The sequence below is a fragment of the Lycium barbarum genome, chromosome 8, assembly GCF_019175385.1.
Source record: "Lycium barbarum isolate Lr01 chromosome 8, ASM1917538v2, whole genome shotgun sequence".
NCBI lineage: Eukaryota > Viridiplantae > Streptophyta > Magnoliopsida > Solanales > Solanaceae > Lycium > Lycium barbarum.
This window is the reverse complement of record NC_083344.1, coordinates 102,028,993-102,045,882: the sequence shown is the minus strand read 5'-3', so window position 1 is coordinate 102,045,882 and position 16,890 is coordinate 102,028,993. Positions and strand designations below refer to the sequence as shown.

Sequence of the window (16,890 nt, the reverse complement as noted above, 5' to 3'; positions counted from 1 at the left end):
CTGGAATCATCAAGCTCAATTGTGATGGAAGTTGCAGAGGGGATGATTGTAGGGGAGGTGGTGTCATCAGAAATCATAAGGGCAAAGTAATTCATGCTTATAGCATTAACTTGGGTGAAGGGACCAGTAATTGGACTGAGGCAAAGGCATTACAACATTGTGTAGAATGGTGTTTCAACATGAGAAGTGAGAACATCATATTAGAAGTTGATTCACTGCTGTTAGTCCAAGCCATTCAAGGTAAAATGAAACCACCATGGAATATATCTCAGATAGTGACTTGGAAGCAAAACATGCTGAACCAGAACCTGTTCCAAATCAAACACTGCCTGAGGGATGCTAATCAGGTAGCTGACAAGCTGGCACAGATCAACTACTCTCATAGCGATACATCATCTTATAGGGAATTCAATGAATTGCCCAGATCTGTGAAAGGTATACTAAATGTGGATAGATGGGGACTCCCAACTATCAGAAGCAGAATTAAGAACAATAACCAGTATCAATTTGATCCTCCTTGATTTCTATTAGACTGATAGGTGCATTAGAAAAGCATGTAATACAGAAGTCATTAAACACCAACTACAAATAGGTGTTTGAGGATGTCTGTACATAGGAAGCATGCATCACATAGATACCCCATCCTTCTGTATAGGAAGATTCCTTCCTCCCCTTAGTTCATGCATCATTTAGTTCATCTTAGGATTTGTAAATAAGGCCTTGGCCATCATGCATCAAAACTGGGATTGTCCAGTTTCATATTGCACAGGGGCAAAGTTTATGTCCTCCCCTTCATGTATTTTTTTTTAATATTAATAAAATACCACCCAAGTTCTGATTTTGGAACTAGGTGGTTCCCCTTTAAAAGAAAAAGTTCTTGCTATTGAAAGTAGTGCCTTTAGAATAGCTAATAAATCAATGAATATAGTTTTGTGTTGCGTATTAATTTGAGCAATGACCATCGTATTTGTTTTTTCTTCTTGGAATGTTTTACAGAAAAAATGTACCGGCCTATTTGATGTTGAATTTCATCAATAAATATTGAAATATCCAGTGCGATAAAACAAAATAAAAAAAATTGCAAATAAATGGTTAGCTTCGTCAACAGATTGTTGCTTTGTAGCGTATAATTTCATTTTCCATTAATTAGTTCATCATAATTTCTTTAACTCCGCCTGTGTGAGCTCGCTCACATTGCCGGTCCCAAGCCCGGATAAAGGAGGAGGGTTGCCGAGGGTCAATCGGAAACAGCCTCCCTACCCAGGTAGGGGTAAGGCTGCGTACATCTTACCCTCCCCAGACCCCACTATTGTGGGATTACACTGGGTAGTGACCAAGACCAAGTTCATCATAATTTCTTTATTCATTTGAGGTTGACAATTGTGCCAGCATTTCTTGAACACTCAAATATCTTTTTGTAATAGTTGGTTAGTGAACCTAGATTTAATTTAGAAAATAAATAAATGAAATTAATCCAACATATGATAAAGTTCAATTTAGATTATTGAGCACTATATTCTCAAAAGCATTCAGTGAAATAAAAAAGAGAAGAGCTCTTATATCATGAATTTATTTGAAAATAAAAAGAAATTCGTCTTTAACTTTCAAATACTTTTATATTACAAGTTAGTTTTTAGGAGTTCTCTGAAAATGTTAAACTACTCCTTCAATAACTTAATGTCACAAAGAGCGGAAAAAAATAGTAATTATAAATTTAATTTTACTGTTAGTGTTGGGCTCGGGCTTAGCAGGGCCAAGTGAAACTAGTAAACAATATGATTTGTAAACTTCTTAACTTTCTTGGTAACACATGACTGGATGTAATGAAATAAACCTTGTAGGAAAAGTTTTTATTGACATTTTTGAACTTTTTCCCGAACTTGTCATTTTTAAAGAAACGTGACGGTAAAATGAACTTAAAGAAAAGTTTAAATTACACCAATTGTTAGGTTATAATTTCTAATCTGTCTTTTTTAGATTTAACTATGTTGAAGTCCGAATACCACTCTTTAATTTATCTTTCATGTTTATATTTTAATTAAGTCAATTATCATCTAGAAAATTATTTATCTTCTGATATCTTAATGGCGCTAGCAAACCTCACTTTTTCTTCCTTTTTACTAATTTTTTTTTAACTTTATTGCGATGGAAAGTATTGATAATTGCCAATTACGAAATTGAACTTACAAAAATAACGAATACCTTCAAACTACAAAGAAAATTAAAGACATATCAACTTTCTGTACATTAAGTAGAATCAACTTGACAAAGTACAAGGCAAATATTTGAATAATAAAACTAAAACAATATATACTAAAGTTCCAGGGAAAATAAAATGAAATTCATTTTCGTAAGGTAAGAAAATCGCCTCAGGAAAAGTAGAAAGCTTATCTAGGGGTGGCCAGGATTCCCTTTGTTCGGTGTAATAAAACACATTTAAAATGCCATCGTGATACACAAATATTTTGTGTCAAAAATAATGTACGTTGAACGTCTTACACTCTTGCAAGAAATGTATTGAGAGTTGATTCTCACGGTTATTTCCATTTCGATCTCCAACATGTACACATACTTCCCCTTTTCCCATTTTCTTCTGCAAAAACAAAGAAGAAAACGAAAAGAATAAACTAATGAAAATCTAGAGAACCAGAAACCAGCCGGTTTGTTAAAATAAAATAAAAAAATGAAAATCTAGAGAGAGAAAAATGCATGCGCGATGTCGAGCGCATGAAGATGGAGAGGAAGAGATTTGAGGAAAATAAACCTTTTCTTGCTTTTTTTTTTTTATAGTTGTTTTTTGGTTGACATTCCTTGCTCTTTTTATTCAAGCATTTATCAAATGGATTAATCTACGTTAATTACTCATAACAACCATCTGAATTCTACGGTCTTGTTACAGCAACCAAGAGGTTGGCTAACATAAATTTGGTTTACGTAGTAATTTAAGAAGGGTGAATCTATTTATTTACTTATGGATATTATAATCTCTCAACTTTATAGGATTATATTAGTCTTTCAATATATTTGAATTTGAGACTTCTCACTTTTTAGAATAACTAGTTTCTCCGCACGTGCGTTACATGTGTATGTCGAGTCATATAACGTATAATTATAGAAAATAATATTACTCTCTCTGTCACGATCAAAATGATACAGTTTTCCTTTTAGTCTGTCCCAAAATGAATGATATATTTCTATATTTAGAAATAATTTAATTTAAAATTTCCCCTTTTATGCTTGATGAAATATTTTAGAGCCACACAAACATATCTGGCCTGTTTTAGAGCACAAGTTTCAGAAATCTTCATTTTTTCTTAAACTCTATGCCTAGTGAAACTATATCACATAAATTGGGACAGAGAGAGTAATAATATAAAAACAAAGCTTTCAGTAAATGTTTGTACATTAAAAAAAAAGTACAAAATTCTGTGAATGATCAATGTTTGTGGTAACTTGTTTGTCGATATCAAGAATGATTGGATATATCATCTAAATTTACGAAGTCGAAAAATAGTTTAATTAGATAAATGGGAATATTTTACTTTTTTTATTTTATTTTATATTTATGAGGTACATATAATGTAGTGCATCTCATCTAATACTTTCTTATAGATGATAATCTTAGTGTATGTTTCGTTCATACGTTTTGGTTCCTTTGTCATGACCAAGACTTTTGTTCTTAAAAGTGGTATTACCGTTACTAACCTGCAAACTACATCATAAAAAGTAAAAGACTATAATTAGTGATTATAAATGTCAAATAATTATGTATGAAAATAATTTATAAATTGCTGTACAAATAATTAAAAGCAATGTCACCACTATATTTTTCGCTTCTTCCAAGGATACAAAACAATTTTAAAAAATTTCAGTGGAAATGTATTCCTGGTGGATTCCTTTACAATGGTATTTTAAGAAATTTTGGCTTCTCTGTACATTAAAGAGATGTTGGGTTAACACAATCTAACTGGATGTTTTAATAGCTCTTATGTTGTGCGAAAAAATCCGTCCACTTTTCGATATGATTATTGAAATGTACTATTGCTTGGAGTTGACCCTTATGAAAGCTTTACCAGTAATTGATGTCATTAATAAAAGAACACAGAAGAGTCGGTTGGGCTCACCTTCTCATCGTCCGTTCCAATTTAATAAAAAATAAACGGAAAAGAGCCAAAATTACCCCTGAACTTTGAAAAATAGTTCATCCATACTCTTCGTTATACTTTAGGGTCAATTATACCCTTACAGTTATACTATGGGGTCAATTATACCCTTCTGTCTAACTGTTGCCACGTGGCATCATCCCAGCCCTTCAAAATTATTTTACCCTCAAATAATTTTTTACTCACTAAAATAACTCAATCCGACCCTAATTTTGTTTTCCCAGCAAAAATAATACGGATAATTTTTATATTTTATTCTGGAAAAATTATCCGTATTATTTTTGCTGAAAAAAAAAATCGGGTCGGATTGAGTTATTTTAGTGAGTAAAAAATTATTTGAAGGTAAAATAATTTTGAAGGGCTAGGATGATGCCACGTGGCAACAGTTAGACAGAAGGGTATAATTTACCCCATAGTATAACTGTAAGGGTATAATTGGCCCTAAAGTATAACGAAGGGTATGGATGAACTATTTTTCAAAGTTCAGGGGTAATTTTGGCCCTTTTCCGAAAAATAAATTATGGACCCCATATCTATTAAACAACTAATATAAAAAAAAATTGCGGGCCCCATAATTCTAATATATATATATATATATATATATATATATATATATATATATATATATATATATATATCTGTTCCAATTTAATTAAAAAAAATTGTGGGCCCCATATATATTAAACAACAACCAATATTAAAAAAATAGTGCAAATTAATAATGTCAAAAAAAAAAAGTGCACCCCATATTAAAAAATCAAACAATATTCATGTAATTTCCAAAGTATCTCATTAAATCAATAATGATGGATTCATTGCCACGTGCGTATTCGTAGCAAACACTAATATAATAAAGTTTTAAATACGGAGCACAAACTACAATGTTATATTAATCGTGTTTTGAACATAGTATCCCATATTGACAAAATCAAGCAATATATATAAAAAAAAAAAAAAAAAAAGTGAATCCCACATTAAAATAACAAACAATGTCAAAAAAAAAGTGCACCTCATATTAAATATATATATATATATATATATATATATATATATATATATATATATATATACCCCATATATATTAAACAACAACTAATATTAAAAAAATACTGCAAATTAATAATGTCCAAAAAAAAGTGGAACCCACCATTTCCAAACTCATTGTAAAAAAAAGTGGACCCCATATTAACAAAATCAAGCAATATAAAAAAAAGAAAAAGTGAACCCCATATTAAAAAAAAATAATGTAAAAATAAAAGTGCAGACTTTGTATTCGTAGTAAACACTAATATACTAAAGTTTTAGATACGGAGTACAAACTACAATGTTATATTAATCGTGTTTTGAACATAGTATATATATATAGTGCAAATTAATAATGTCCAAAAAAAAAGTGCACTCAATATTAAAAAATCAAACAATGTTCATGTAATTTCCAAAGTATCTCATTAAGTCAATAAAATTGAATTCATTGCCACGTGTGTATCAATCCATTAGTGAGAGCAAATGATATTGCTTTTCTTCAAAAAGTTAAGTAATCAAACAATACAGTTTTTTTTTTTATATATTAGCCTGAGATCTAATCTAGATATTAAACTGTTGTATTTGCTATTCCGCCATGTCATTTATTTGTTATGTTCACTAAAATAAATATACTTAAAATATTTATATTTTAAAATAAGATAGAATTTAATTACTTTTTTATTTTATTCTTACTCTAATAAATGTGAAAAGAGATTAATGTCGTAAAAAATAATATATCAAATGGAGATCAAATAATGAATAAGGAAAATTAGTCAAATTATAATTCTAATCGACGTTTTCTTAAAAAACCATGCAAAAAACAACATGACAAGTAAAATGAGCTAAACCGAGAATATTTATCAAAAATTAAAAAATAGTATTTCTTCGTTTAAACAGAAAATCAATTTCTACTTTGTTTCGTTTTAAACATTTAAAATTAATTTAATAGTTTGAATTAGAATTATCCAAATCAAAATTTGATAAAAAATAATAAGTATTTTACACCTTTAAATTAATCGAATTAAAATTGAACGCATCAACTGATGCTTAAATATTGCTATTGTTTTATCTCAAAGAGAGGAAAATAGTTTCCTTTTAAACAAGTCTTCTCTTTTAAAAAATATTAATAAATTTACCGATTGTGTATTCGTAGCAAACATTAATATAATAAAATTTTAGATACGGAGCACAAACTACAATGTTATATTAATCGTGTTTTGAACATAATATACTCTCTCTCTCTCTCTCTCTCTCTCTCTCTCTCTCTCTATATATATATATATATATATATATATATATATATATATATATATAATCACTATTCAAAGACAACTACATACACATAGATACACTATAATCTAAAGTGTTGGGCCCGTGTTGTTACACCTCGAAAAATCTTCCGTTGTTGCATAAGTGAATGAAGTAGCGATGAGTACGAGTGTATGATATTTCCATGAGTAAGAAATGACATTTGATGACCCTAAGTGAGATTTCAAAGGCATCCGACGTTAGACGAGAAAGTTGGCTAAGATAAGGCAAGGCTTACGATGAGTATCGGAAAGGAAAATACGAGTAACGAGTTAATGAGGACTTAATGATGTCTTGGAGAAGTGTGATAACGTCCCTTAGATTGGTATTGAAGTGTTGAACAAGTGTTAAGAAGGTTCCATAAGGATTGGAGATCAAACGAATCGACGGAACGGACTTCGGAACCACTGGGGGTTATACGGCCAAACATACTGGCCGTATAAATTATACGGTCCATATGTTTGGGACCGTATAATCAGCCCAGAAAGGCAAAAGTTTCTGGACCAAATATACGGCCAGACATACGGCCCGTATGTTGGTCCGTATATACGGTCGGGCAGATTTGTGATTCATTAAATAAAGGGACCAAGGTTATTTCATTTCACTTCTACTTCACACCCCTTCTCTCTAAAACATCTCTCTACATTTATTCCACAATAATTCAAGGATTGTTGGTGATCAACAACATAAACCAAGTGAATTAAGTATAAGCAAACCCATTAAAGATCATTCAAGTCAAGAAATCTCATTGGAGATGAACTAGGGTTTTGCTCAAAGTGGAGTATTATCAACCAAGGCTCGTTCCTACAACATCTAAGGTAAGATTTTATGGTATTTCTATGTTGTTTAAGATATTTAAGAGTTGAAATACTTGGATTATGGAAGGGTATAGAAAATTGGGTCATGAATGTGGAATAGTGCCATTTTAAGAAATAGCTTGAATTGAGTTATGCTTCTTGATGTATTGTGATGTAAATATGTTATAAATGACGTTGAGAACATGAGGTGAGCAATGTACGTGAATGGACATAGTCGTGTGTATTATGACCATGGATATGGGTGATTGAAAGTAAGTCTCGAAATATGGACAATGTGGATAAATAATGACTATCGTTATAGTATTGTGAATGTGTTATTGACGTTGGGAGTTGATATACATTATGAAGGAATGTCGTATAAATAAAGGAGATGCTGTCCGATTTTCTCTAAGTTTTAGTCATATATGCTAGCTATCGATTCTAATGATAGTATGACTTTAATGAAGGTAGAAACGCGAGCGTTAGTGGAGAACGCGCAAGTGGTAAATAGTTGAACGGAAAAGGTATGTAAGGCTAACCCTTCTTTCATAAGGCATGATTCTTTGGCCAAACATCTAAATCTTCTATAAGAGTATGTTGTCCTTCAAATGATTCGATCTTCCAAGTTAGTAAGCTCACGATTCTTGATACGCTACGATTGTACTAAATTCCTCGTATAACGAGTAAGCCTATAAAGATAGATGTGACGAATGACGATAATAGTGATAATGATATCGATGACGATAATAATGACGATGATGATAATGATGTTAATAGTAATGATGCTTATGAACTATTATGTATATGTATCAATGTATGACTATTATGGAACCCCGAGCTTATGAGGCCGGGTAGGATATGTAAATAAGTATGTATATGATTACATAACGCGCGCGCACCTCTGCAGATGGTACGGACAACCCTGACTCCTTGGTAGGGCCAGGTAGATGTAACCCTGAAGCCTTGGTAGGGTCAGGTATGTGTAACCTTGAGCCTTGGTTGGCCAAGTATGTATGAAACACCGATCCTGCATGGTCGGGTATGCTATGTAAATACTATGTACATGAGATGATGTTGTATATGATATGATGATATATATATATATATATATATATATATATATATATATATATATATATATATATATGATATAGAAATGAGAATGAATACGAATATGAATGTGAATAAGGATACGTAAATGGTTATGGATACGGATATGGATGTATGTACACAAATACGCTTTAGAAATGGTAAGATCCTATGCAAGGCAAGTAAGTGCCTATGACGATGATATTGCCATCTCCCATCCTATGCTATTTCATATGTTGCTACTTATGCTTCTATATTGATATTGATCATGCTTTACATACTCAGTACATTCTTCGTACTGACGTCCTTTTGTTTGTGGACGCTGCGTCATGCCCGCAGGTGCACAGGGAGACAGGCTTGATCCATAGTTACATTCTCAGAGACTACATAACAGAGCTCCATTTCATTCGGAGCCATAGCTTTTAGGTACTTATTCTTTTGTGTACATAGTTATGGGCATAGCGGGGTCCTGTCCCGCTCACGTGATATGTTATACTCTTCTTAGAGGCTCGTAGACATGTGTATATGGGTAGATACGTCTGGCCTTGTCGGCCTATATTTTGTATATCATTTTGTTAGCCATGCCGGCTCATGTACTTTGATGTGGCATAGATGCCAATGATGATTTAAAGGCATTGTTGTCCAATGGGACTAGTATGATGAATGAGTAGAATTGTATGTTTAATTGTGTGGCTCACCTAGATGTAAGTATAAGAGTAAGCTAAGGGGTGCCCGGGTGGGCTAGCACCGGGTGCTCGTCGTGGCCCCTAGTCGGGTCGTGACACGTGCGCAGCACGGGCATAGGCCGTCTAGTGTAATACATATATTTAAAATGATAATAATTCTTCGTCAATTAATATATATTACTTTTATCACCAAATCAGATAAATATTTTTGTAGCTTCTTAATAGGTACTGTACATTTTGTTTTTGGTTAATTCTACTTCGGTTACCAAAATGGCCAAATATACCCCTCATTATACTATGAATCCAAATATACCCCTACCCTTATACTATTGGTTCAAATGTACCCCTCCTCCGTTAAAGTTGTTCAAGGTGGACACCCAACCCTGTGTGGCATGATGAGGTGGATGTCATGTCAGCACCCCTAACCCATTTCATCCCTCTCTTCTATTTGTTCTTTCACCACTAAAATTTTCTCCCCCCCCCCCCCCCCCCACCCAGCCATGCCACCATTCCCCTACAGCCAGCCCCAGCCAATGGTGGCGAAGATGATGACGTCTTTATTTTTTTTTTAAAATTAAGCCATTACCATTAGGTTGTGAGCCTTAGGTGTGGGGGGTTTGGCTTGACCCCTAACATGTTATATTTATGTAAGAGTTACAATGGAAAGAGGGGGACATGTGAGCCTTGCATCAATCCTACAAAAGAAGATTGTCAAGCAATCTGGGAAAGGGAGAGCCTATACATTCCTTTCCTTCTAATACAAAGTATTTTAACTAACAAAAAAATTGCATTTCTCATATCTCCTCCTAACTATTGGGACTTGCCTTTCGTCTAATTGAATCAGTCCCTTTGCCTCTCTTGGAAGTTCTTGAAGAGAATGATATAAGGCCCTGTTTCCATTAGTTGCTACTTGTTTGGCCAAAAATCAGCCACTTGATTAGCTTCCCTAAAGCAATGTGTAATCTTATGATTAGTTTGATTGAGCTGTCTGGAAATGCTATTGATGATATGCCTTAGCTTTAAGTTTGCAATATCCTTGTTGTTTAGCATCTCTGAAATGATAAGAGAGTCCAGTTCAATATGAAGGTTTTGCAGCCCCTGTTGTATGCACCAATTAACTGCAAATTCCACAGCTAAAGCTTCAGCTTGGTTGTTGCTACTACAGTTAGCAGAGATAGAGTAACACTACTAAAAAAACAGTGAAATTCGACCAAAATTTTCGACCACACGAGGTCGAAAAAGGCCAATTTTCGACCAAAATTTCGACCGCAAGGCATGGTCTCTAATAGCTAGGGTGAAATTTTTTTCGACCTCACGCGGTCGAAATATTTTTTCTACCTAAATTACGAAAATAAATTTTTCGACCACCTGAGGTCGAAAAAGTTATTTTTTATTTAAATCTTAATAAAAAATTTCGACCGCACGCGGTCGAAATATGATAGAAGATAAAAATAATAAAAAAATATTTTCAGAATTTCAACTGCATGAGATCGAAATTTAGCAATATTGTTGCCAAATTTCGACCTCATGAGGTCGATATTCAAAATGTTGCCCAGATTTTTGACCTCGTGCGGTCGAAATTCTAATTTCTGAGTACAATTTCGACCTTATGAGGTCGAAAATCTGGAAAAAAAAATTCAGCATTCAGCTGCTTTTACAGCAGCCCACCTGCCAATCACACTGATCAACCAAATCAACAATGCAGCTCATCAACACGTTCAATTCATCAAAGTACTTCTACAATCATAAACTTCACATTCTAAAATCAAATTCAACCTCAAGTTTCAATTTAAAGTACTTCTAAATATCCTTAAAACTACATTCAAACACTTGAACATCGTAAAGTTAAACAACCATAAACTACTTTCTACATTCAAACACTTAAACATCGTAAAGTTAAAACATCCATAAACTACTTCCTACAATCAAATTCACCTTCGAAAGTACATCTAATTCGAATTAAAACTATCATAAAAAAAATATACATATCCAAGAAAACATAGCAATATTACAATCCAAAAGTATACGAATCAAAAAAGTCAACGTTGGGTGTTAGAGACATGATCCGATTCCTCCCCACTATCCTCATCAACAAGAGCATGAACTGTGTTGTCTTGTGACCTACGTCGTCTACTGGGCTGTGACCTACGAGCATCCCCAGGACACGGGGGAATATGAGAGGGCCCCGAGTTGAGTAAGCTATCAATTTGGGCCTGCATATGCAACATCCTTGCCTCCGTCGAGCGTCTACAAATCAATCAAGATTAACAACTAATGTCATATCCAAACGAGCCACAAGTAAAAATGAAATATGGGAGATATTATTATGTTAAAAATGAAATATGGGAGCCACAAGTAGTCGCTTTATGTTGTATTACACTCGCTTTGAACATCTTGTATTAAACACGTCTTGTATGTTTGTTAAGTGTAATGAAATTTCATCTCATAGGACTGTCTTGGACATCCATATTATATGGTCTTTTTTGTTGATCCTTACACAACAATTACACTAATTCAAGCAAGGGTTAGAATAAAGAATCTACAAAAAAAAATGTTATCTTTGAACATACACTCCTCCCACTGCATCATAAGGTAAGTAAGAAGGTAAGGAAAGAGGTTCACATTCTCATATACTGCAACGCAAGAGATCAATCTTCTAATATGCAAGCTAGAAAGATGTCGTCACAGGGTAATATACGGATGAAACAACTCTTTTGCATCAACTTCGCCTTTGACAGGACTGAGAGAGAATTTTCACTTCTGTCAAAATCATACACACAGGACCAGCAGTTTAAACTGAACTAACGAACATGAATTATTACCTGATGCTCCAGGCACTAAAATCCTTCTGAAGATCAGCTGTTGCGACAATGAGTTCTGCTACAGGAGATGAGGGACCAGTGGGAGGACATGCAACAAGAAATGCACGCAATCTGCTACATAGCTCCGTGGAGTATATGGATGACGAAAGATTTGGGAGGTCCAGGAAACTACACAAGATTAACCCAGAAATAGCTATGAGTAATGGCATTCCATTTAGTAATTGCCTAATAACATATCTACATGCTATCAGAAGTATCTTTCCCTGTCTTTCTTTAATGTCTTCCTAAATAAATCTCTATTAACAAGACTAGGTCAACATTTATCCATAAGAACAAAAAAACAGATCATAAAGAAGGTGAGTGGCAATAATTTTTTATTTCCTCACACGGACCACAAACAACAAAGTGTCTAATTTCCTAAGCAGGCTGCCAAGCTCCAAAAAATATATGGAAGGAAATAGTTCACACCTTTCATTAAAATTTATCATGCTTTGAATAAAGGCATTGAGCATGCAATATTAGAGTGGAGCAGTTGGCGAGTTCGTGATAACAGATGCAAAAAATCATAATCAAAAGATATGCACATTCAACCCTGATTAAAACCAATAAAAGTATTAAATAGACTGACTCCAGGAGAGCGGGGGAGGGACGGTAGGGTACCTCGGAAGTATATTTTGATTATTGATCTTTATGTCGGTACGAACTTCATTTCTGATATTCAAACAAAGTGATACCATCTTCTAGTAAGCTGTGGACCGAGCCATAGGATCCATTAATACGTTATCATTGTTGTTGGAGACAAATTCATCTGTTTCTGTCAGGTGCCTTCTCGATCTTTTCTTCGCAGCAGTCTACATATAAAAAATGTGCAGAAGTGTGAAGGTTTCACATCTTCCTTTCCTTTTAATAAGATAAAATAAGTTTGAAGACAGTTTTTTCCCAAACCTAGAAATATCTGCATAATTTCAACTGGGCCTCTGGAGAAAGTATATCGTTAAGAAGACTATACAGCTTCAAAGCAGGAGAGAGTGCAGGAGCTGCAACTCTAGTAGCAGGTTTGAACATATTCTCTATCCCCGATGGTAATGATTCATCTAAGGACTTGTAGTTCTCGAAAACTAGAGCAACGATCTGCTCGATCTTCTCAGAAACTTCTCCTAAAATACGATTCTGGTTCATGATAAAAAAGGATTGCAGTGAATATAAGCACGTTCTGTAGTCCCGGAGACACTGAGAAGTAACAAGATAACACTAGATTCTGGACCACAAACTTGAGTGTGCATAACATGTTAAAAATACTCTGGAAAGAAATAAATGCTAAAGAAACTGAAAAAAATTTGAATTTGGAAAAAAAAAAAAAAAACTAAAATATGGGACATAAGTCATAGAAAGTGGAGTTGATTAAAGATTCTATACATATGACAATTAAGTAAAGGAAAGAAAGAAAATCTCCCAGAAAAAAGTTCAAACCAAAAGAATTACTGATTAAGAGAAAAAAAGAAGTTCAAACCAAATCCTCTTACCTCTTGATGACTTAGGCTATTCTTAGGTTTAGAGACCACAGGTAGCAGCATTTCATATACCAAGTTCAGACAGTCCGCTGTAGGCGTCGCAACATCCATGACATAAGTAAGATATCTAAACACACAAATTGAATTTTTTAGGAGAACCCCCAAATTTTTTTCATTTAGCAAATATCTGAGTGATGCTAAGTAACAAAAAAAAATCCAAAATAATCTACTCTACCTTAGTTTTGTGTATGCATCTGAGACTCCATAGTATGATGCAAATTCAGTTACTAACCACCTCCAAGCACCATGGAGCAACAAATTTCTCTGCTGAAACTGTTGAACTTTCATCGCTGCTTCCAAAACAGAATCATATGCAATGGTTTCTGCGACAGGACCACACTGGCACAAGAATAGGCAACAAATCAACTTCAGAAACCTAACTTCTGGTCATCTATCATACCACATAATTGTGAACATACAGAGAAAAATTGAATAAATAAATATATTCCATGTTTAGCAGATGATCGATAAAACAAAATGAACAAACTTTGAACGAGTGAAGACCCATATTCTATTAATAATAGAAAAGTGAAAGAAACAAAGATATTGCACAATAAACTCACCAAAGCGAAGAGCTTCATTGACAACATGCGAAATTGGGGAAGAAACAGTAGTGGGGATGGAGCGTCGGCGGCGGGGTAGGAGTGTGGTGGGGGTGGGAGTTTTAATATAGTTAGGGTTTTAATTTGGTGCTGTTGGGGGTGAGAATGGCCCGATTGAGGTTTGGGGCATGTATTAAATTTGTGAAATTCATAATTTTTTTTTTAAATTAATTATTTTATTTGTATAATTTAATTTTTAAAAATGTTTTTTCTCATTTATTATTTGTACAAAAATATATTTCGACCTCATGCGGTCGAAATTTTTCGAAATAAAAAAAAAATTATGATAATTTCGACCTCATGTGGTCGATTTTTTTTCCACCAAAAAGTGAGGTCTGTTATGAAATATAGTAAATATAGAGTATGGATGTCCACTACACAAATATAATGCATCTTTCATTATCTTCCATCATTTTAATGGATCTTCCACCATCTTAATGGTTCTTCCATTATCTTCTATCATCTTAATGGTTCTTCCATTATCTCATATATTGAATGCATATGTAGCACTATAAATAGAGGCATAAGTTTTCATATGGAAGATACTTGAACACATTTGGATGAATAAGAAATCTCTCCTCTCTTGTCTCTCTATTTCTATTGTGTTCATCCTTTACTATTGTGACTCTTTTAGCTTCATTTTACAACACGTTATCAGCACGAGTCTCTAACTTCATTACCGTCGCTCCAATCACTCCAAGTTGAATCTACTTTTTCATCTGGTATGCGTTTTTACCACCCTTCTAATATAAGTTATGCAAACAGAAAGTTAATTAGCTTCTAAGTCATCTGCCAATTCTATTTTTATGCAAATATTTTTGTACCATACATTTGGTCTGTCAATTGATATTCCGCTGCCAATTCTCTTTTAGTATTCTCATGAAATAATAAATCTTTATGTGCTATAGTAGTAAACATTTAACAGTTAACAACACTAATATGGTAATTTTTATAAAACAGTACTTTAAATATATATATTGGTTGGTGGTTGTGGATTAGTTGTTCTTTTAATAAGATCATGATTATATGTTACTGTTAATTTGATTGGGTTATATTGACTAGAAGTTTGAGAGAAGAAACAAGTTGTTTTGATGAAAAAAAAAAAGTATTGTTTGAAAAAAAAAATGTTTTTGTGAAAAAAAAAAAAGGAAGGTACTGTGTTTGTAAAAAGGTATTGTTTTGTGGAAATTAAACTTACTATTTTTGAGATTATGTTGTTTAACTGTATCTAACTCAAATATTTCTATGATAGTTTTGATCATCATGTCGAATTTGTCGAAGCTTGAGTTTGTGGCACTTGATATCTCGGGAAAGAATTACCTATCATGGGTACTTGATGCTGAAATTCACCTAGACGCCAAAGGTCTTGGTGCCACTATTACTCAGGATAATACAACATCAAGTCAGGACAAAGCGAAGGCAATGATTTTCCTTCGTCATCATCTGGATGAAGGATTGAAGGTTGAATACCTGACAGTGAAAGATCCACTTGAATTGTGGACTGGTTTGAAGGAAAGGTATGACCACATTAAGGTAACGGTATTGCCCAGGGCTCGTTATGAGTGGATTCACTTACGGTTACAAGATTTTAAAACTGTATGTGATTATAACTCTGCTGTCTATAGAATTACTTCCCAACTGAAATTATGTGGGGATAATATAACTGACGAGGATATGTTGGAAAAGACTCTTACGACTTTTCATGCCTCCAATTTGGTATTACAACAACAGTACCGTGAAAGGGGTTTTAAAAAGCATGCTGATTTGATATCATGTCTTCTTGTGGCTGAGCAGCACAATACCCTTTTATTGAAAAATCATGAAGCCCGTCCCACTGGAACTGCTCCATTCCCGGAAGCGAATGTGGTAGCAACACATGGCCCAACTGAAAGAAGACAAAATAATCGAGGCCATAATAATGAGCGTGGGCGTGGCAGGGGCAAGGGACGATATAATAATCGTCGTGGTGGTGGTCACCATAAAAGGGAGAACAATATGGGTTATCAAGGCAATCCTTCAAGGAACAACTGTCATCGTTGTGGTTTGAAAGGTCACTGGAAAAATGAATGCCGGGCGCCTGAACATTTTGTCAGGCTTTATAAAAATTCCTTCAAAAGAAAGACAAATAGAGGTGGTGCCTCTTCTGCTAATGCCCGGGTGGAGTCACACATGACTTTTAAAAATAACGATGAGGCAGGGCCTTCACGAAAATATGATGATAATGTTGAAGCTAATTTGGCTTTGAAAGATGATGATTTTGATGGGCTTGATGATATTACTCATTTGGAAGTTGAAGACTTCTTTGGAGATCGAAATTGAGATTTGATCGTTTCACTGGGGAATGTGTTATGTTATTATTTTTATTTATGTGTTTTAAGTTGTCTTTATGTTGTTTTATTTTCGAGAAGTACTTAAATTCTCTATGTTGTTTTATCTTCTGGATTAGTAATTAAGTTTTATATTGTTAGTTTCCGTATTTCTTACGATGTATTTTTGTTTTTATGAAGATAAATAAAATTCCCCAGTCTTTAATTGGATCCAAGATGAGTAATAGAGATATGTGCCTTTTGGATAGTGCTACAACTCACACTATATTAAGAGAAAAGAAATATTTCTCTCATTTGGTTATGAAAAGGGCTTGTGTTAATACAATATATGGTAGTACAAAATTAATTGAGGGCTTTGGAAAAGCGACCTTATTACTACCTGGAGGAACAATATTGGCCATTAGTGATGCACTATATTGCAGCAAGTCTCGAAGAAACTTATTAAGTTTCAAGGTTATTCGCCAAAATGGTTATCACATTGACACTGCCAATGAAGGAAAAG

At 33.8% G+C, this 16,890-nt stretch overlaps 2 protein-coding genes across 3 annotated transcripts; one reads left to right on the top strand and one right to left on the bottom strand.

Annotated features, from left to right (window-relative positions):
- Nucleotides 1-10,848: 10,848 nt before the first annotated feature.
- LOC132606462 (uncharacterized) lies at nucleotides 10,849-14,167 on the bottom strand. 2 transcript variants are annotated; one of them, XM_060319973.1, is made up of 7 exons: nucleotides 14,023-14,167; nucleotides 13,635-13,798; nucleotides 13,412-13,526; nucleotides 12,834-13,058; nucleotides 12,549-12,739; nucleotides 11,889-12,056; nucleotides 10,849-11,313 (listed from the first exon to the last, which is right to left on the bottom strand). In XM_060319973.1, exons 1-4 carry the CDS (start codon nucleotides 14,047-14,049, stop codon nucleotides 12,834-12,836), a joined length of 531 nt encoding a protein of 176 aa, XP_060175956.1. In that variant the 5' UTR covers nucleotides 14,050-14,167; the 3' UTR covers nucleotides 10,849-11,313; nucleotides 11,889-12,056; nucleotides 12,549-12,739. The 2 variants fall into 2 exon arrangements, with proteins under 2 accessions (XP_060175956.1, XP_060175958.1); XM_060319975.1 differs by lacking the exon at nucleotides 10,849-11,313 and adding an exon at nucleotides 11,331-11,806.
- A 1,157-nt stretch (nucleotides 14,168-15,324) lies between these two features.
- On the top strand, nucleotides 15,325-16,380 carry LOC132608032 (uncharacterized). Its single transcript, XM_060322112.1, has one exon. It carries the CDS (start codon nucleotides 15,325-15,327, stop codon nucleotides 16,378-16,380), a length of 1,056 nt encoding a protein of 351 aa, XP_060178095.1.
- The last annotated feature ends 510 nt before the right edge of the window (nucleotides 16,381-16,890 follow it).

Coding starts and splice junctions, on each gene's coding strand:
- LOC132606462 (XM_060319973.1), bottom strand. CDS start 14,049: ATGTTGTCAATGAAGCTCTTCGCTTTG. Junction 13,799..14,022: donor CAATGAAGCTCTTCGCTTTG/GTGAGTTTATTG, acceptor TTCTTGTGCCAG/TGTGGTCCTGTCGCAGAAAC. Junction 13,527..13,634: donor GATGCATACACAAAACTAAG/GTAGAGTAGATT, acceptor TTGTGTGTTTAG/ATATCTTACTTATGTCATGG.
- LOC132608032 (XM_060322112.1), top strand. CDS start 15,325: ATGTCGAATTTGTCGAAGCTTGAGTTTGTGGCACTTGATATCTCGGGA.